Genomic DNA, 22,234 nt, shown 5'->3' with positions numbered 1-22,234 from the left:
CACCATTTTTTTAAATTGAATCATTTTTTAAATTCTTTTTCTAATACTGGAAGGTTTGTTGCACCAGCATAAAGCACCTGCAAAAGATACATCTCCTAGAGACCTATGTGCGGCTGCTTTCAACTCAGCGTAGCAGGTAAAGTGCGTGAACACACCTGTACATTGCTAGGCTCACCCACTACCTTCCCCGTTCCAACTCTCTGAGCGCAGAGAGGTGCAGGAGGGAGATATGTCTCAGTCTGAATGCAAACTGAGATGGATCCTTGGCTAAAAGTGCATTGTCCGACTCTACATCAGGCCCTATGTCGTTAGTAATCACTATCAGTCGGCACTTAAACCTGCCTATAGCTGGTGTAAATTATATGGCTAAAAATACATACTCTAGAGAAACCCAGGACTTGAATCGATCACATCTGCGCTAAACTAAAGCATATAGTAGCTGGAGCTACTAGACATGTTGGACTCTGTCTCCGATATTTCCTCCCTGAGACCAACAGACTAAGCACCAGTCCTGACAATTTGAGCATCCAGCGCTTTCCAGCCCCCACCAGGATCCTTTCCTACACTCTCCCTTCACTATTTCTATGCCCCCTCATTCCACCCTATAATCTATGACTCATTCCAGCGGATCTCACTGATTCTATGTTTACTTTTACTGAATGTTTGTTCTTATTATCATCAAAAGGACAATTGTATCTGTTTATTGGCTCAATAAATAGATTTATTAGGAAAATGGGACAAGTTTTCTAATACTTAGAAGAAATGCCATATATGAACTTTCATCATTGGATAACCTATGAAAACAATGTTGTTGATGTGTCTTTACAAGGTGACCTTTTAGTTTTTATCATCTAAGCATTCAGAGAAATGTGCATATCTGAAACTGTACATGAAATATAAACAATTTAAAAGGGATACATGAATAATGTATATATTTTATTTTTTTTGCTTCTTGGATAAGTATGACATTTGTGCTGAACAGTGTTGTATAACATTACCATCAGGTTTTGAATCTTATTATTAAATATCCATGAGACTGTGTTTGTATTTTTATTTATTATATTTGTGTTTTAGAGGGATTGTAAATTGTTACATTGTGTCTGTTAGACTGAATTTATGGCAGATCCCACTGGTGTCTTAAGACAGTATTATATATATTCAATAGTACATGTTTAATGTACTATATAAATGATGTATGATTAAAGAGTTATTTTCTAATCCTGGTAATGTTAGTATTGGAATGAATGCTTTGTGGAACCGTTTCATTTGTTCTTTGGTGGATTGTACTTTGTATTGAGTAAAGCAAAGCCGTAACTTAACATTTTAGTGCCTGGGGCAAGAAGGAAAACTGGCGCCCCCACTTGCCCTCAATTGTAACTAAATTAACCTAAAATGTTCTGTGCCCCCTGTATATACATTGCTTCTAATAGAGCCCTTTATTTATTTACTGAGCTAGAGACTATCAGAAAAATGGCAGTGGGCAATTACCAACTTCTGAATAATCTTCTGTGTGATCAAAGCAGTTCTGACATTTAAAGAAAGGTAAGACAGTCATTATCCTTCTCAGCAACATATAAAAATATTTTTTGTGGGTTTACTTCTACCTTAAGCTTGTACGGGTCTGGGAGTTAGAGCACTGTGACAAATCAACGAGCTGATCATTTGTTTAGATTAAAATGTCCATTGTTACCAAGCCTCTAAGTGTGCACATAAACCTGTACCCTGTACACAAGCAGGACATTTAGTGGTAGATTTATCAAACCTTCTAAAAAGAAAAAAGCTAAAAGAACATTCACAAATATACATATTGGATTTACATTTACTGTGCTCACTATCTCATTTCTGGATATAAGAGATTGATCGCAGGGGCCATCATTAGGTATCAGATGGTCATACATGATACCACCTGGTTGGTCAGCCGAAGGACCGAAGTGACTGTATGAGAGTCCAGTTTTGGCTGCGCAGGTAACTGGCTGGTAAGATGCAGACATTTGGAGTTCAGACCAAGCAGCTGGACTGGGGCCTATTAGTATGGTTGGAAGATGATGGCAACACACAGTCGGAACCGGTGGAAGATGATTCATTATTAGGTATTTGGATATTTATTACAGATAAGGACAATGAAACTTGGTGTCTGTGTATTTATTTAAGGTTTGGTTTGTGGAAGTACATGTTGGACAAGTTTCAGCCTGCTGTGGCAGTTAATGCCTGCCAGGACTTGCTGAGTCTTGTAGTTCCATAAACTTACTTAATTTTTTCTAACTTATAACCATCACCAGGATAACCACCACTCATAGTTGCCAGGAAAAGCCCTAGTGCTATTCAGTATGGGCTGATTTGTCCTGAGGGAGATGAACATTTCCCTTCTAGAGAATTTGCACTTTGTGCTGACAAGGTTGGGGACGGGGTTAGTGCACATTATGTCAGGGGAATCCCACACTGAAGGCAGGGATGGAGCAGTGCATGGTCAGGCCCCATAGCAAACTTTCGGTATAGGCCCGCCAATGTCGTTATTGCCTCCTTGGGCCCCAGTTCTTCCCAATAGAGCAGAGCAGGGGTCACTTGCTAACAAAATTTACTATTATAACTACATGTATTAACATTGTGGGGGCAGCACAGTGGCCTAGTGGTTAGCACTTCTGTCTCATAATGCTGGGTTCATGAACTCAATTCCCGACCATGGCCTTATCTGTGGGAACTTTCTATGTTCTCCCCGTGTTTGCTCTGGTTTCCTCCCACACTCCAAAAATATGTGTGTGTGTGTGTGTGTGTACAGTAAGCTCCAATGGGACAGGGACTGATGTGAGTGAGTTCTCTGTACAGCGCTGCATAATCAGTGGCGCTATATAACTAGCTGATGATGATTGTGAAATCAACTGCATAAAGTGAATGAAGCCTGAGAACATTCTTTATGACTCCCCAGCTGATATAGGACTACAAGTCCCAATATGACCTGACATCTAGAAGCTGCCTCAGCTGCATAGTATACCTACATGTGAAGTACTAAAGTAGAACGATTGCAGTAAGGAAATGCACAGTATATAGGAGTTCCATTTTTCCTGCTGCCCTGAAAGGCCTCATGTATCTGCTGTGTGCTCAATGCGGAGAAGCATTAATACAAAATTCTCTCCCAAATACCTTGTATCATTTGTAATCTGTAAGACAAAGGAATGCACCATAGGAGGACGCTGCTTGGTAAACATGTTGCTATTGAAAAATGACACATCTGCCCGTCATGGGAATGAAAATGCCGGGTTATTCCAATAATAGCACAAGTGGTGTTCATGCACTTACACATTATTTATTAAAGAGCTTTTCACTGCATCGCGCATCTTTTAAATACTTGTATATTTCTTTGTTCACTCCAGGAATACTCAATCTTAATCTATACACAGTCCTGTGCTTGTTTATTATTGTGGAAATAAAACAGAAAGAAATACTAGAGTCAGCTAAAGAAGAGATTAGAGAGCGAAGTGAGAGCCGCAGTGACAGGTAGATGAGAGAGCAGCAGGGACAGGTACATAAGAGAGCAGCAGGGACAGGTACATGAGAGAGCAGCAGGGACAGGTAGATGAGAGAGCCGCAGTGACAGGTAGATGAGAGAGCAGTGACAGGTAGATGAGAGAGCAGCAGGGACAGGTAGATGAGAGAGCAGCAGTGACAGGTAGATGAGAGAGCAGTGACAGGTAGATGAGAGAGCCGCAGTGACAGGTAGATGAGAGAAGAGTGACAGGTAGATGAGAGAGCCGCAGTGACAGGTAGATGAGAGAGCCGCAGTGACATGTAGATGAGAGAGCCGCAGTGACAGGTAGATGAGAGAGCAGCAGGGACAGGTACATAAGAGAGCAGCAGGGACAGGTAGATGAGAGAGCAGTGACAGGTAGATGAGAGAGCCGCAGTGACAGGTAGATGAGAGAGCCGCAGTGACAGGTAGATGAGAGAGCAGTGACAGGTAGATGAGAGAGCAGCAGGGACAGGTAGATGAGAGAGCAGTGACAGGTAGATGAGAGAGCAGTGACAGGTAGATGAGAGCCGCAGTGACAGGTAGATGAGAGAGCAGCAGGGACAGGTAGATGAGAGAGCCGTGACAGGTAGATGAGAGAGCAGTGACAGGTAGAAGAGAGAGCAGTGACAGGTAGAAGAGAGAGCAGTGACAGGTAGAAGAGAGAGCAGTGACAGGTAGATGAGAGAGCAGCAGGGACAGGTAGATGAGAGAAGAGTGACAGGTAGATGAGAGAGCAGTGACAGGTAGATGAGAGATCAGTGACAGGTAGATGAGAGAGCCGCAGTAAAAGGTAGATGAGAGAGCCGCAGTGACAGGTAGATGAGAGAGCCGCAGTGACAGGTAGATGAGAGAGCAGTGACAGGTAGATGAGAGAGCAGTGACAGGTAGGTGAGAGAGCAGCAGGGACAGGTAGATGAGAGAGCAGTGACAGGTAGATGAGAGAGCCATTACAGGTAGATGAGAGAGCAGCAGGGACAGGTAGATGAGAGAGCAGTGACAGGTAGAAGCGAGAGCAGTGACAGGTAGATGAGAGAGCAGCAGGGACAGGTAGATGAGAGAGCAGCGACAGGTAGATGAGAGAGCAGTGACAGGTAGATGAGAGCCGCAGTGACAGGTAGATGAGAGTGCAGCAGGGACAGGTAGATGAGAGAGCCGTGACAGGTAGATGATAGAGCAGTGACAGGTAGAAGATAGAACAGTGACAGGTAGATGAGAGCCGCAGTGACACGTAGATGAGAGAGCCGTGACAGGTAGATGAGAGAGCAGTGACAGGTAGAAGATAGAGCAGTGACAGGTAGAAGAGAGAGCAGTGACAGGTAGAAGATAGAGCAGTGACAGGTAGAAGAGAGAGCAGTGACAGGTAGATGAGTGAAAAAGAAGAGTGAGAGAAATTACAGATAGATTAGAGATGGCAGAGACAGATTAGGGAAAAGAGTACGAGAGAGGTATTGATATTACAGATAGATGATAGAGCGGAGGAAGAGAGATTAGGGAAAAGGAGTAGAGAATAAGAGAGATTAGAGATCATCAGAGACAGAGAAATTAGATAAAAGTGAAATGAGAGCAAAATATGAGAGACATTACAGATAGATGAGGGAGAGGGAGAGAGAGGGAGAGAGTACAGGTGAGAACACGACACATATATAGAGAGATTAAATAAAGAGGTGAGAGTAATACAGATAGAAGAAGAAAGATTCGGTAAAGAGAGAAATGACAGATGAAAGCGTGACAGGGAGAGAGAGAAAGGAGAAATTAGAGTAATGGAGAAATTAGGTAGAGAGGAACAGAAAAGATAGACATTGCATAAAATATCAGTGCCAATTTCGGTTGCATTAATAAAATAGAAAGCAAATGTTGGGTACATATTTTGTCTAAAACTATAGATTGGGATCCTAAATTATTATTCGTATGTTAGGCTATCGAGTTGATATTTGGAGCGCGAACAATATTACAATTTTAAAAAAAGTTTTTCGTCACGAAATCCTACAGGTTGTTCATATAAGATTTATTATTGTCAAAGCCTCAAGCAGATGTGTGTAATACACACTGTGCATGTATATAAAACTCCCACTCAATTTGATCACCTTTTATTTGCAGAATTGAAAGTCACATAAACTTTTTTGTACAATTAATTGTATGAACTGCGCATTGTGGACATACAATAAAATAAAATACACGTTTTATTACTAATTCGTTTTTAATGATTGTCTCATGTTTTGCTTGTGTTCATTGAAGTCATTATTTCGAGCATCAGAATACCTGTCGCTGTGATGACAATTACATTACCGAAGTATAAAAATAATAGTTACACATACATACTAGTAAACAATGCTCTAATATAGTGTGTTTGCAAACTGAGAAAATTGTGATGCTATTTTCATAATTATTAATCAATTGAATTTAGGTTTCGTAAATCTCTCTTTTGCTTCATGTGTGAAGTCTGTTGAGTAGGTTTATATTTGGTTATTTTCATATTGCTGCATAGTGAATATTAGTCCAAACATTTTTATATACATTATGAATATTTGCGCAAATATTTCAATCGTTCTTATTAATATGCTGTTTATTTACTAAATGTGCCTAAACCACAATATATAACTACTAATTAATATTAGTTTCAAAGGAACACGAAAAGCACAAAAAAATAAATAAATAAAAAAAGCCGATATCTCAACGTGCCAGTGTACTGCAGTTCGCGGATATTAAATATATAAATATATTCGGTTTTGGAATTTTATCCTTTTTTTCAGTCCAATAAGAACAGTCAAGAAAACAGGTAAATGTTTATGTATTTATCGAACATCTTGCGAACTGTGTAGAATCTCTAATACTTTTTTAAATATTCAATAAATGCTTTATTCGATTCCAAAGAAAACTTTAAAAATAGCTATGACTCGTTACTAAATAATCTACAGGTTACTTAGTAACAGGAGTCATATGAGATGAGCCATATTAACACATTCATCGTCAGCGCTGAATGTGTGTATAATGTGTGATGTTGAATACTTTTGGGATACCTTTATTTGCTAACCAAAAGAAATGTTTTTTATTTGCTAGCATTCAGAGCACAGAGGCCCCTTCATCAGGCAAGTTTACAAATGTAGGGGCCTCTGTGCTCTGAAAGCTAGCAAATATAAATACTTTTTTGTGGTTAGCCAATAAAGGTATCACTCCTATAATACTTTTGTCTTTTTTTACACGAAAGTATTCAACATCACATAGATTTTTGTGGCTGACAGGTACTGAAATAAAAACAATGGTCCTGATTCATTAAGGATCTTAACTGAAGAAACTTCTTATTTCAGTCTCCTGGACAAAACCATGTTACAATGCAAGGGGTGCAAATTAGTATTCTGTTTTGCACATAAGTTAAATACTGACTGTTTTTTCATGTAGCACACAAATACTTGACAGCTTATTTGCACACTGAAATTTAAAGTTGATATTTGTGTGCTACATGAAAAAAATCAGTCAGTATTTAACTTATGTGCAAAACAGAATACTAATTTGCACCCCTTGCATTGTAACATGGTTTTGTCCAGGAGACTGAAATAAGAAGTTTCTTCAGTTAAGATCCTTAATGAATCAGGCCCAATGTTTTTCTTTTGAGATATAGATAGATATAGATATATATATATATATATATATATATATATATATATATATATATATATATATATATCTCGCTGACGATGAATGTATTAATGTGGCTCCTCTCATATAGCTCCTGTTACTAAATAACCTGTAGATTATAATATAAATGATCTCAATTTAATGTGCCTACAGAACAGATGAGGACGAAGGAACGAACCGTGCGCTGCAGTCTGCACAGAGCCTGGCATCAGTGTGTGTGTTCAGGGCTGTTGTGTAATTATGAGACACGGTGATTAGACTCTGTCCCTGCTGCTTGTTGCAGAGCTCTGGAGGGGCTGGCAGGTGGCTCACTGCCTGGAAGGGAAAGAATCACCCCGTGAACCCGAGCACATCTAAGAAGACCACATAAAGGGGGCCGCAAATCCATTCCTACACCCCCTACCTGCTCCCTCTTATTTACTCCTTCCAGACAGAACTGTTGCCCATTGCTCGGTGGCTGCTGTGCTGGTTCTGCTCTCATCACCTAATCAGCCGTCTGCTTTCTGGCTGCTCTGTGGCTTCTGATTGAATGGGTGAAAGCCTTAACCGCAAGAATTTTAATTAAGTTAGGAACTGGGCTTCTCCCTCTTCCTCCACCCCCTCAATATCCACCGGCTTCTGTACACAGAATACAACAGTGAACTTTCTCTTTTTATACAAAGTCAAGAGGAGTTTGTAGAGTTTTCATATTCTTTATCCCGAGTCGTCAGACTGGAAATTAGATATTAATCTTTTTTTCTATGTTTGCTAAATACCAACAGGCAAGCTGCAGAACAGGAACTGACAATAACCGTGTTCCTTTACCATGACTGTACTTCAGACAGCCAATGAGAGGGCAGGATGGCTGTATACTGTATTAACCCATTACCTGCCGCACCATGTACCATGGCTGGGGCAGTGGGGGGTGGAAGCCAAGGGGTCACCACACAAATGTTTATGTTAAGAATATCGTGATAACATTTATATAAATCTCCTGTAGTGTGACACCAGCTAGTGCCGTATTAGGCACAATGTAATGTACACAGATTTCAGAAAGTTCGTGCTTGTGTGGAACATTTTCTGATGTAGGCTTAAAGCAAATTATATCTAACGAGAAGATTAAACAATTAAATATTAAAAGAAGACGGGAACGGGTGATGAGCCTTAAAGGGTGTTAGAGATCTTACAACCAAACACCAAATCCCAGCAAATATAATTACATGAAAATAATCTATCGTGATCTTTTAAATGTAATTTAACATGGTGGAACTTGTGGCCACAAAGATCTGTAAGGAGGTTTTTTTTTCTCTTATTGTTAGTAGGTAATAATTGCATGGCAACATTATTAGACAATACGAACAACTCCATTGAAAGCCACATTGAAACGTACTTTTCTCAGGGGACCGTAATGTTAAATGCCTTGTGTTTGAAGTACTATGATCTGAAAAGAAATACATATGCATACACACACAAGCACATTATATAATATATATATATATATATATATATATATATATATATATATATATATATATATATAAATTTATTTAATTTTATCACACACACACACACACACTCTATTTAAGATTGAAGTTTATATTTGAAATGTATTAGTAGTGGTGTAAATAACATAATTAAACTTAATGCTATCACAATTCTGCCAATTTGAATTAAGATAGACATTTCATTTGTGCAGATTATTTGATCCAATTAACTTCTAAATCAGGATAATACATAACTGTATAATGAAGTAGACGGTGTAGTAGTTGTTGGATATATATTTGTCACTGGAGATTACCATATTCAACAAATGTACAATGAATGCTGTATAGGATATACTATTTTATGTATTTACTGTACACCACTAGAATGAAATGTTAACAAAAAATTAACTTTGTTTTAGATAATACACTCAACTGTAAATTATATGGATATTAGTCATCCTAGAGGAGCTATGTGACCATATAAAAGGACAAAGTTATAGGCCTAATATCCATAATTTACAGCAGGGATGTACATCTTTCTTTATAATATTTAAGTGATTACATCAGAACACTGTTTATGCAGATATTATATACAGGAGTATATGCATAGATTAACAAAGAGTCTATATGATACTAAGAAGCTTTAGAACTGGGTAAACATCCATGCTAACTTATTCACATGGTACGACAAATAAAATAATTATGACGCAGACGCCATGGATCAATTAGTTTGATTTTATTATGAGAAGAGGGATATGTAGATACGTGGTTCCCTTACATAGGGAGTGAACGTGAAATACCATGTTATCAAATTTACAAACATTTGCTTTTCCACCTACACAGGGACAACGGATCCGAATCTTCTGTGACACAAATGCAAGTGCTGGGTGGAGACAAAGGATTTTCTTTAGATTATGTGTTATATCGTGACAGTACAAAGGGGGAGTGACACTACTGACAATGCGCAATACACACGTAGAACAGACCGAAATCTGCCCCTGGAATTACTGCTGCCGTCATGACACACAGTGGGGCAGCGAATTTATGGGCTGATCCAATATTCATTAGAACATAACCTAGGAATTGGTGACATAAGCGAGGCACGAAATGCCTCATGCCTCAGTGATGTCAATAGTTTCTAGTGACATGATAGGCTGAAGAATTAATCAGCCTGTCTATGTGAGAGCTACACACTAGTGCATTTACTGTGAGTGATACTAAAAGGAGAAAATTCACTATAGTGAAATGGCGAATTTGTGCAGAAAATGGGTTCATAATACAATGTGCTGAACTCTGATTCTTTCGTTTTATTCTGGGAGTCTGTATTGCAGTCCCTCCTCTAATAGATATTCGTGGTAGAGTGTGCAGTGACTTTATCCATAACCCCCAACTCTAACATCATATTTTGGTTTCTCCGAGGGGATTGTGTTAGGAGATATTAAACTCAAAACAATATAATTAACTAAAAATAAAATGGGTCCTAAGAACGGACCTAATATTTACATATTCCAGCTGCTTCAAGCAGCAAGAGGCTAAAAGTCCTATATAATATAGCTTGGAAAAAAATGCACATCTGTACAGATTGACAATAGAGGGGTCTCTCCCATTTTTATATACATTTTAAGAAATGAGCTTTGGGTTAGAATACTAATTACATCATATCTCAAGGGAAGGACATGTTCCCACTTTAGAGCAGTTTATGCAGAAATTACAGTCCAGATCCCAGGCTCAGGCAACGAATAAATAATCACATGACTGAGGAGAACAGTTTGTGTTAGGTCCAGGCACAAGTTAATTGATACTGAGAGGTATTGCCCTCATCCAGACAAAAACATACATTGTTCCGTCCTGTTCTTCTCCTGACACCTCCGGAGAGCTCCAGCCGGCTGATCCTTCTCTTAGACATGTAAGATTCTCATTTCAGAGCTGCTGGGTCATCACAAGACCTGGAACCTCCAGGACGCCTGATCTTTGTAGTCCAGACAGTCGGTGGAGTTGAAGTTGAGTTTCCAGGAGGAGGCAGCCGCTTGGTCCTTGTAGTCCAGGCAGTCGGAGGAGTTGAATGGCAGTCCTGTGCTGGCATAGCCTTGGTGATGGTGATGGTGATGGTGGCTGGAGCTTTGGCTCAGGTGGTGGTGGTGGTGGTGATGGCTGGACATGGAAGAAGGGGTCATTGGGCTGAGCTGGTGAGGGTGGTGGTGGGAGTGCATTGGAGCCAGGTATGAACTACAATCCACTCCTCCAAAATAAGAGGAAGATGGCGCCGGATAGCCCTGGGTGTAGCCTGCAGCCTGGCCATAGGACATTGGATAAGAGGCTGTGGATGAGGAGCCGGAGCGCTGCATGCAGGATGCGCTGCCAGGTCCCAGGGGGTCGGGCGCGGAGCCAGGGGCAGGGCCGGTCCCTGGGGAGATGGAGGCCGGGCTCCAGATGGAGGAGGCAGTGGGGGTGCTGCCATTCAGCGCTGCTGCTCCCAAGCCGGGGTTCCCAGAGGAGTTGGAACTGGAGGAGGAGGAGGAGGAGGAAGAGGATCCGGAGCTGGACACCGCCGGGGGGGTGAACTGGCCGCTGCTCTCCGAGCCCGAGCTCTCCCGGGGCGGGCTGCACTTCTTCTTAGCTGGCCGGCTCTTGGCCCCGGAGCTGCTACTCTGCTGCTGCTGCTGCTGCTGTCGGCACTTAGCTCGTCGGTTCTTAAACCAGACCTGCAGCATGAACAGGAACAAGACTCAGTAATTACAATCAAGAGGCAAAATACATTATATGGAGGAAAAACAACATTTTTAACGAAAAGGAATAATACACATTATAGGAGATGAATACAGAGAATTGTTACTCTGATTAAAATGGGCATGTACTAAAAGAAAGCGATAATATTCATTCTAAATATAATTAACCATAACCGATCACGAAAAGGAAGGGTTGGGGAGTGGCAGACAGTAGCCACAATTGTATTAAATATTTTAAAATGTGTGGAACTATTACATGGGATATAAAACACTGATTATTCCACCGAGAAAAAAAGTTACATGTTCTCATAAGTGGAAGTTTAACAGAAAGTATTGCATACTATAGAGTGAGTGAGTGTGTAAATCATAGGACACACTCAAAAAGAAAGATCTTTGGGAAATAAAGTAGTGTAAAGAAATACATTTAAACCCAACAGCCCGAATACATGTATTAAATGTAACCATGATCATTTAAATCTGCTGCAATTTACTGGTTAACATCTGGACAGAAGACAATTCACCTGGTAACATTAATTAAACCACTGAACTGTTTAAGTAAATAGTTTTCTAGCTTGTCCTGAATCTGATATTGATTATAAAAAAATCTCTACATATTTCTTTGAAGTCAGGAATCGAAAATACAAACTAAAATAAATAATTGCAGAAAAATGTTGAAGTAGATTAATTAAGCACTGTAGACCATTTTAATGCTAAATATTAAAGAGTCTCTGGCCTCACCCAGTCTTTGCTCAAATTAAAGAAGCCGCGATTACAAACTAGATACCATGGTTTGAGCTACCAAACTGTTTTTCAAACTAAACGATTTACCCATTGAACGCCCCGATGGAAAAGTCCTTTAAATCCACACACAAAGTTTAGATACAGTGATCTACGGTCACTAACTCAGAGTTATTGTGCTATTAAAAGTCAGAGCTAAACCAAATTGGTAACACTATAATTAATCCCGGTGAAAAGGGCGATGTATTATGCTCCTATAATGCTCTCCTTCAATTTTAGATTTATCCCCTATATTTTTAATATGGAAACAGTCTTATACATTCAGGCACTGACACACTGGGTAGAATAATAGCCCTTTCCTTTTAGACTCCTGTAGAGGGCGCTACTCTACTAACACAAGGCCTATGCCGCCATTTCTATATTTATTGACATGGCATCATGATTCATCAATTCAAGTTATATATAATCCCAAGGAAATGTCAGCGTTTTGTTTACATTTTTATTTATGGGGGGGGGGGGGGAAATACCCACAACACTACAAATTACAACATCCTGTTAGATTTCTTCTAATTTTGTCCCTATAAATAATTAGACAACAAACAGGATTTAATATAACTGCTCTGTAAATGTGGGTACAGAGCAGAGGATCCTGTAATCCTGGTGCCAGGTAAGACTTAGTTCCACAACTGAAGAGCCACAGGTTCCCTACTTGTTCTATACAGTCACCACACCTTGACAACTACAGAACACTACAAGTGTATAATGTCTACACACCCACACTGCACACTGACAGCTCTGTACTCCATGACCTAAAGTGTTCCTCCACAGACTCTCTGTAGCCAGCGAACGCCACTCCTACAGAAACCAAACTCCAACCTGATCACTCAGTATAGACTATTGGATGGTCGCAAACCTTTATATATCCAAAATATGTGTAAAATGTGGTTAGACTGAATCAAGTACATATAATGCGATATTAACCTTATAAAACAGCTTCATCACCCCTAACAAGAACTTGTCTGCATTTCTGTGACTGTTATTAATGCATCAAACAAGTAGTAAACACTTTACATCAACTTTAGAATAGTTCTTAGAGGCCTAAAAGCAGCGGCTAATTTGGAGGATAAAGCGGTTAATCTGGAGGATAAAGCGGTTAATCTGGAGGATAAAGGCCTTGTCTGACAAAATACATTTATAAACAGTTTTGGAGGGAACTGTTGGAAATGGTGCCACTGACAATCAATGGTTAAACCAGGGAGGTAATTATTCAGCAGGGAAATGTAGATCAGGAGAGAGTGGGAGCAGGAGAGCAGTGTATATGGAGAACAGGCCAATACACAATTATGCGGCTTAGTCTTATCTGGGGCTCTGCAGACCTGAACTCGAGACTCGGGCAGGTTGATCTTCAGAGCCACCTCCTCCCTCATAAAGATGTCCGGATAGCGGGTCTTGGCGAACAGGGCTTCCAGGATATCCAGCTGGGAGCGGGTGAAGGTGGTGCGCTCCCTGCGCTGCTTTCGAGGGGTGGCTGCAAATAAAGGACATGGACACTGGACGGTTAACCCGGGACACTCACAAGATCTGCGGTCTGAAGGTTATAGAGTTAGAGGAATCAGCACACAAGGTCGCCAGAGCAAAGCCCAAAATATAAAAACAAATTATATATTTAAAGAGAAGGGGAAATATAATATATTTGCAAAAGGACAAACAAGAAAGTTAGTGTCGGAGCTGAAGTCTCCCTGCTTCTTTATATTATCAGCAAGCTTGCAACTTAATAGCAAATTAGACAAAACAAACGCATGTAAAGATACATATATAGAAGTGTATTGACTCTCAGGATACACTGGACGTATCATTAGAAAGCTATATTGGTCCCACATTACCAACCACTGTATTCAGACAATTATAATGTTCATTAAACATAAGCAATTAAAAGGCTACATTTCTTCCAGGTTCCCACCCTACTACCAAGTGCAATATGTAATAAGAATCAGTATAAAATATTACATGTGCTTACATATAATTATCACGCATCAATTCATTTTACGTAGATACTGTATTTGTTATTACAGTTCTTACAAATTATTGCAACTAAACACAAAACAATTATTATAGAATGTGAGGAGTATTTGCGAGTTTGCGGAATCTCTCAAATTGGTTCATGATAAACTAATATTAGATTACTGCAAAAGGAAATCGCTGAATTGTAGATGCTGTATGTTGGGCCTAATGTCACACTGAGTACAGTTCACATGGCAGATCCTATACACACCCGGTCTATTCATTGTTTCAGATATTAAATCCAATAGACTCGTTCTGTAACAAATTTATATAACAAATTTATTTAGCAAATTATTACATATGTGCGAATTGCTACGAACATGACCTCAGAAATATACAGTTACATTATACTTCTTATGCGGCAAATTAATAAAGTTTTCTGCGTCAAGTCTGCTGCCAAATCGCAGCTCAATAGACAAACTGCCAATAAAACATTCATTTACCATCATACGAATATATCCCGATTTATATGTTTACGTCTCCGTGTGAGGCGACAGATTACAAGCAAGAACTTGTATTCATTAGTATTCTGGACAGGTAACATCTTGAGACAGATATCATTCAGGAGTTATTTTAATATTTCATTATCACAATCTCAAATCTATATAATAAGAGTCCTTAGGTCAACTTCTGCACCGAATGTTAAATCATACATACACATTACATAGACGCTGTGATCAGATAATACAAGGGGACTTCAGTGCTGTTTATCTAGTACTTTCTTTCCTGTAATTATTTAGAAACTTTGCAATGTGGAAACAGAAAAGCGGTTCACATATTGGAAGTAAATCGTTATTACTCCGAAAATGCATTAAAGTGTATTATAAAAGAAGTGTCCACACATTGTCCTCATAGTAAATTAGGCCTCTGTATATTTATACAGGTAAGAAGTATGGATCGGACTACAGTATTCAGACACGTTATATCCAATCTTGTCAACTTCAAACATGATAAACGCTTCCAAATCATTATTTTAGAGCAAATATTGGGACAACATGCAGTTGTATATTCTTACAGGTAAGAAAGTACAGATATATGGTCCCCAAAACGGAGTACAGCATTCAGGAACATTGTATCCTATCTTGTCAATTTCACCAGACACTATAAACTTTTCTAGATCTTTATTTTAGCGCAGAAACTGTGAAATAATATAAATTATGTAGATTTAAACCATAGATAAAAGGTATTTAAAACGCAGCATCAGTGGACTGAAGATTTTTCCCAGAGTAATAAAACATTTTATTTTGCACGTACTCTAGTGTTAGCTTAAGTTCTATGTCTTTATTTATTTAAAAGTTTCACATTGAATCAATGATTATCAACAAAAAAAAAAATTCACTGGGGATTATCGAGTAGGGTTAGAGATACCAAACTTTTAAGTTCAGAAGAAGAGATAACGTGCAGGATTTTAATTTTCTTACATGTACAATATATTGAAATATAGATAAGAAAACCCGGTCTGTAATAGAGTTAGTAATGAAAAAACATCACGTTATTAAAGGAGTTTGTATATATTGTTCTTTAGAGGTAATATTAGGGCCTCCGAGTTATTAGTTTAGGGGTACACGGGATCTTACCTGGATACCCCACAGAGGGATGGAGCAAATCCATAGTGGGTCCCGTAAGCCCCAAGCCATTCATGCCATAGGGGGGCTGTTTGAGGTATGACATCATGCTAACAGCTAGGCAAAGATCCCCGATATTATCCACAAATGTAACTTATTTCCTTTCTTGCAGAGGCAAAATTATTTTCTTCGATTTCACTTTCTTCCCTTCCACCAACCAGATCTCGCAAACCACTGGGACAAAAATAAACACGGATTAATTAGAACATACTGAATGTGCTCCTACATCCACACCTAGTATGTCTAATAAAAAAAACACTATACTCTCTTGAAGCTCATTATTAATTAAGAGCACGGTGGACAGGCAAAGCAAGAAGATCTGAGCATCACAGATATAACTTGTCTTATATTTTTGTGATCCAGATCTACTATGTTCTTTTTAAATTATAGAACTGGAGCCTCTTAATAATATAAAGTGCAAATGTAACCTGGCACAAAATACCGAGCTCAGGTTTAGAGGATAGAGATATATATATATATATATATATATATATATATATATAACATTTATTTATTGCAGTCATAAAAAATGTTTGTTACTAAACTTGGTTAGTGTGGTTGTTAAAAGTTTGCATTGTAAAACTAATTATAGAGAAATGACAGCTACTTTGGCCCATCTTCTGGATGTGTTTATAATTCTCACTCCCCGGCAGCAAATCAACAAAACGGGTAACTTTAGATTTAAATAGCTTGATCCTGGCTGGGATAACAAGTAACTTACTTTGCATATGCACAAATTCATGAGATTTAAGAAGCTGTAATTTATTTTAAACGTAAACTTTTTGCAGATGGCATCCATTGATAGGCTAATGTATTTTTCTGCCCAAGCAAACGTATCTACAATCACCCCCCTCCTGTCAGCCCTAATTAATGGAGATCCCACGCAAATACCCTATTTACATAACTTATTCTAACCAGGTGGATTCCAAACCCTACAATGCAAACACAATAGAAGTGCATGGTATGTTTATTGTGAAGTGTAATACATAAAGTCATAAAGTCATAAACACACAAAAAAAAAAACCACACTTTTATATATTATAAGTCTTATTTATATATTATATCCCCCGCACACACACTCTTGACCCCCAAACTTATTCCCCAGGATGATTTTAGAAGTGGACCACTGTAGCCTACCTGGCAAACTACGAAATGTCCTGCGTAGAAATTATTTTTTTGGCAAGTGAACCTGCCCTGTTGTATAATCCTGAGCAAGTAGGAGGAGAGACAGACTAAAAACAAACAGCTCGTCTTCAGATCAGTTAAGGTGAGAAATGACTAATTCTTCACACAGGAGTGAACATGAAAACAACTAGTTAATAAATATATTAAAAGTAGAGGAGAGAAGGAGGAGGGAGAAGGAAGCCAACTTCGGAGGAGACCATGGTTAGAATTTAGGATCTTCATTCCGGAAGGACTTGCGGCAGATTCCGTGTACTGAGTCAGGGTACAGATAGGGCCTCCGTCCTGGTGTCTTCTGCACCACTAGAGGTGGGCAAATAACTTTACCAGGGCACTGTCACCCGCAGCTAGGTTACCTAGTAGTTTGGTAAGCGATGCAGTCTTCGATAGTTACTTTAAAGGGGAAGATCCCATAAGAATCAGCTCCTGCTCCCACCTCCTCCTCCTTTCCCCCAAATAATAAACTTAGTTCCTGTGCCAAAGGATAGTATAAGGGGTGAGGCTTCAGCAGAAGAGACTGTGAGGAGGGCAGCTCAGGGAAAGGGTATAAATCAAGTAATTTACCTTGTCGGAAGAGTAGTTGTCTTACGTCGGGAGGTTTAGGTGATTGGAAATGTGGACTGATGAAGATTGATCACCCTCCTCTTGCCCTACCCCTTGTAAGTGAGCGAGGGGCGGTTGCGTAACCGTGCGCTTTCACCAATCCGCGCCGGCCAGACGTGAGAATGGCACGCGTCTTAGCCAATGAGAAGACGAGCTGAGACTTGCCTCTTTACTCCTCCCAGAAGAATCCTGAATTAGCTTTACTCCTGGATATGAGCGAGGGAAAGAAGCAGAGACACAGAAGAGTGGAACTGGATACTGTACGTAGTGTTAACCCATAGTAAAACACAGGGATTAATAAAACAAACACAGCGAGGGACATGATAACATCAGCAGGCACAGACCCACTCTCTCTATATAAATGTTAAAACACAGAAATACACATTACAACCAAACTAACTTTCCCAATTTGCGATTCCAATCGTACGTGAAAATATTTTGACCGGGGGGGAAGCCTGATCCTGGCCTTAAATACTTAAATAATGTATGACTTCCTCTTGCTTGATGTGAATTATTAAAGTTCCGGGAACATACATATATATATATATATATATATATATATATATATATATATATATATATATATATACATTATACACATATGTATCTTAATATATATATATCTATATATATATATATATATATATATATATATATATATATATGTATGTGTGTGTTTTGCCGATTACATTTCTCATTTAAATACTTTCTAGATTATTTCAGAAAAAATATTCGTCCAACTATTGCATAAGATATTTGCATATTGTGAATTTTACCCACTATTATTCCTTAATGCACTAAGATCAACTCATCAACTGTCATTTTCTTCGACGCACAATGTTGATAACTCATAAATAGGCGACAAAGGGTTAAAACAATTTAGTAGAGAAAAATGAGGCTGTGGAGAATATGAACAACAGATTATCATCTCTGACAGATCTGCCGCTGTAATTAGTTTTCAAAATTTACGGAGAGATCTGAAATCAACACAGGAATTAAATTTGATGATTTAAAACAGCATAAAATCGTTTAAATTTGTGCTAGGTTTATCCATCTGTCCCCAAAAAAAATCTAAAAATTAGTTACTGTATTGTCTTTTATTATTTACAAAGGGACATCACACATACAAATATCTGTTTGGGAAAGAGACGGAAAGGTCTTGTCTAGAAGTTTGCAAATAATGAATTATATTAAGCTCATCGATCGCTTCTGTCTGTAATTTTTCGTTTAACAATTACGAAATTTCAAGCTCACTTGATATACAGAAAAACAACAACATTTTTTTCACGTTTTTATTGTTGCTATAAAGCTTCATCGCTGCAGATTGTTCTAGTGATGCTTAGAAAAGTGCTTTTCCCAGGATCCAATCTCTCGGAGCTCTGTGGCGTTAGCAGTCTACAGCCATGCAACTTTTTTCTCTAAAATAAACTTCTAATTGTGGATGGAAGGTAAATCTATTAGTGTTCAAAGTGTCTGACCGCCAAACAAATTAAAATGCATTTTTGTGTATTATATGGCGGGCATTTGAAAGGAAGAGGGGGAATAAAACGGAGATGAAGAGGGGTTCGGGTGTCAATGATCTTTCAGCCACTTTCCCTATGAACAAAGACACCGCGGCCCATTCATAAAAAAATAATGAACTCCCCCCTCCTCAAAAACAAAATCCTCATTTTAGAACTTCCTTTCATAAAAATATTTCATTATCAGTGTCTCAAGTGATTTCCTCATATGGATACATGTTACAAACACACACTAATATATATATATATATATATATATATATATATATATATATATATATATATTGGAAGTTATGGATGTAACAGAAGGCTGAGAATATTTATTCTTAATAATTCACCTTGCAATGTATTTTTTTTTTAAATAAATCCTTAATTCTACATTTAATTTGAACCAGAACAGCCAGTTTCCTATAAGAAAGCAGCAGTCTCCCTATTTTCCGAGGGCAGTTTCTGACACTGGGCTTGTGGCTGGGGCTATTCTCTGCCTGATCAGATCAGCTCTGTCGAACTATGAAGGTATCAAGTGGCAAAAATCCTTTTTGTAATAAGAGTATTTTGTCTAATCCCAAATTGCAGGCGAATTTTCTTAATGCCTCTGCCCATAAACCTCGGATTAAGGGAAGTTTAAAAACGAGGGGGGAGTAGAAGAGAAGGAAAAAAAAAAACCCAACAAAAGTTTAGTGTGTCTGAAGCAGTGCAAATTGTAGCCGGATTTGTGGAGACTGGTTAGTTGGCTGGTGGTGGATACAGAAGATAAAGAGAGAAGTGGGCAGGAGATGTTTCAGCAGCCACTGTGCTGGGATCTCACAGATTGTCCTGCTGTACTCTGTATTAGTCTCTACATAGATATATACACCTGGGATCTACCGGCTGGGACCTGTGCAATTATTGTTAGGACAACAACCCATCTGACACTTGGTAGACTTCAGAAGATCCTGATCCCACACGATCGCCACAGCTCCCATCTTCAGGGATGACTGACTGCTAAAAAAAAAATAATAATAATAAAAAAAAAAAAAATAGATTCTGCCCTCCCCAGGGGCTCTTTCATGCATCTTGGCCTTGGATCCGGATGACGGTTCATGAAGCTTCCAAATTGCAGGGGCAGAACTCCCGACTCCTTTTTTCTATTGTTCCTCTTTGATTGGGGGCTGTTTGTGTAACACTGCAGTTGTGTGTGTGCTGCTATCCCCGTTAAGGTAAGGGAGAGGAGATCCCTCTGTGCTCTCTTGGAGAACCGGGTTCAGGAGCTGGGTATAGCTATTATATTCACTGATGAGGAACTGACTGGGATCTCAGTTCTCGTCCAAATATATTACACTGTACTTTAATTCTTACTTTACTATCAGTCTAGCAGCTAAAGCTCCTTAAAATGTAACTTTATGTTATTTCTTCTTCAATAAACATCTTTCCAAACACTATCACGCTAACGGGGTTTTCTAAACTTATTTTAATTAATTGATAAAGCAGCAGATCGTGATCTGTCATTTATAGATTAATTTCATGATCTTTTAGAACGTTTATAGGTCTATTGATTTGTATCAGTTTAAAGTTGGCTACAGTTAGTAATTTGTTTATAGTACGAATTGTGACTCATTACTTGTGGAACTACAAGTGCCAGCCTCTTATTCTGGTAGTTGTGCTGGAAAATCTCAGCTTAACGACCTCTTCTATTTCATGCAACCATTTATCGGGTACATTACTACATTATTTAAGCACATTAATTGATATAAACAAGTTTCAGTTATTCTTCAAAGTGAAAAGTAAATCAGTAAAATTAACTGTAAAGTGTTAATAGGAGCCAATGATATTCGCTGTCAAACATGGATGTTTTATTTTACACTCTGTAATCGCAGAACGGGCAATAGTCTTGTATTTGGACCATTAAGGGGCAATAGGAAGGTCTCTCCCCACATGAGAAGAGTCTGATCTCAACGTCAAGATCACTACAGACCTGAACCCGCAGAGACAGGGGTTTGGATTGTTACCGATTTGCCCAGGTTGAAGGATATAATCTAAATGAATAAATATGAAAAACTGCAGAGAGGCAGAAAAAACGGGGATTACACTAAACTGTAGTCTGGCAGTGGTTTAGTAACGCTGAAGTTTTGTTGGATGATCTCTGATAAACGGTACCAGGCCACTTATTACCTATAGAAGCTGAAACTGCTGCCAGGTTACCCCAGGAAAGTAAGCTCTGAGCTGATAAATCAGGAGCCTATACCCAGATTTGACAACAGTCAGTAAATTTACTGACTTAAGAAAAAAATAGTAGTGGTTACAATCACTGCAATAATACAGAGTTCTACAAAATAATGGGAATGATTTTGTGATTGATGGATTTATAGGGTTCACAACTATACACAGACACATTTTATTGTAGATGCTGCTTCCACTTTTAGTTCCTGACAAAATCAGATCAAATACAATGTGTCAGTAAATCTATCTATCTAATCTACATATATTCATTTTATAAAATGGTGAGTAAAAAAATATTTCCATGGAGTGGCAACTCTGTTACTGTCTTATATTGTCTGCCTTCCATGTTGTGTGTAAGGATGTCCAACATCCTATATAGTGCATATATGTACTATTAACCCTCACACTACACTATATACATAGCAGTGTGGTTATACCACTTATATGCACTGCATAGTATTTATTGCATCTATATAGCTGCAAAATACACAGTACTTTCACAGCACTTTAGTAGAAGTTAAAACTGAAGAGAAATGAGGGAGTCCGGCCTTACCTGCAGGTCTGCATGAAAACACTTTTACATCTCAGCTAATGTACAATCCACCATTCTTCAGAGGTTCAGGGTTGTCAGAACAAGATTCACAATTTAGCATTTTTATATTATACAGCCAAGCTGCAATTAAATGTACCAAATTAAATGTAAGTGTTAAACTTAAAGATTTATTTATGGTTTGTGCCTTTAAAGTCAGTTTTAAATGTACTAGGTAATTAAAAACTGCAAATTACCATAGCGGGTATTTGAGCAGAACATTGTAAAAATAAGGCAAAAATAGATGAGGGCTATATTTGCATTTTGTAAACACTCACACTTCTATCTTTAATAATGTGCAGAACACACCTATACCTACATTATAGATACACAAATATACACTAATATAAATTATATATATATGCTCATTCTACCCCTTTTACATTCATT

The 22,234-nt window shown here is 38.6% G+C and overlaps 1 protein-coding gene across 2 annotated transcripts; it reads right to left on the bottom strand.

Moving 5' to 3' along the window:
• Nucleotides 1–9,322: 9,322 nt before the first annotated feature.
• Nucleotides 9,323–17,583, bottom strand: OTX1 (orthodenticle homeobox 1). 2 transcript variants are annotated; one of them, XM_075203888.1, is made up of 4 exons: nucleotides 17,498–17,583; nucleotides 15,704–15,925; nucleotides 13,442–13,593; nucleotides 9,323–11,303 (listed from the first exon to the last, which is right to left on the bottom strand). In XM_075203888.1, exons 2-4 carry the CDS (start codon nucleotides 15,798–15,800, stop codon nucleotides 10,539–10,541), a joined length of 1,014 nt encoding a protein of 337 aa, XP_075059989.1. In that variant the 5' UTR covers nucleotides 15,801–15,925; nucleotides 17,498–17,583; the 3' UTR covers nucleotides 9,323–10,538. The 2 variants fall into 2 exon arrangements, with proteins under 2 accessions (XP_075059989.1, XP_075059990.1); XM_075203889.1 differs by lacking the exon at nucleotides 17,498–17,583 and adding an exon at nucleotides 16,889–17,460.
• Between the last annotated feature and the right edge of the window lie 4,651 nt (nucleotides 17,584–22,234).

The sequence above is a fragment of the Mixophyes fleayi genome, chromosome 3 (assembly GCF_038048845.1).
Source record: "Mixophyes fleayi isolate aMixFle1 chromosome 3, aMixFle1.hap1, whole genome shotgun sequence".
In the NCBI taxonomy this organism is placed as follows: Eukaryota; Metazoa; Chordata; class Amphibia; order Anura; family Limnodynastidae; genus Mixophyes; species Mixophyes fleayi.
The sequence above is the reverse complement of the archived record's forward strand: the minus strand, read 5'-3'. Positions and strand labels throughout refer to the sequence as shown.

Bases quoted from the DNA above. Each gene is read 5' to 3' on its own strand.
- OTX1 (XM_075203888.1), bottom strand. From the start codon at position 15,800: ATGATGTCATACCTCAAACAGCCCCCCTATGGCATGAATGGCTTGGGG. The intron at 13,594-15,703 runs GTAAGATCCCGT...CTTTATTTGCAG, and splicing joins TCCCTCTGTGGGGTATCCAG to CCACCCCTCGAAAGCAGCGC. The intron at 11,304-13,441 runs GTCTGCAGAGCC...TTCATGCTGCAG, and splicing joins TGCCCGAGTCTCGAGTTCAG to GTCTGGTTTAAGAACCGACG.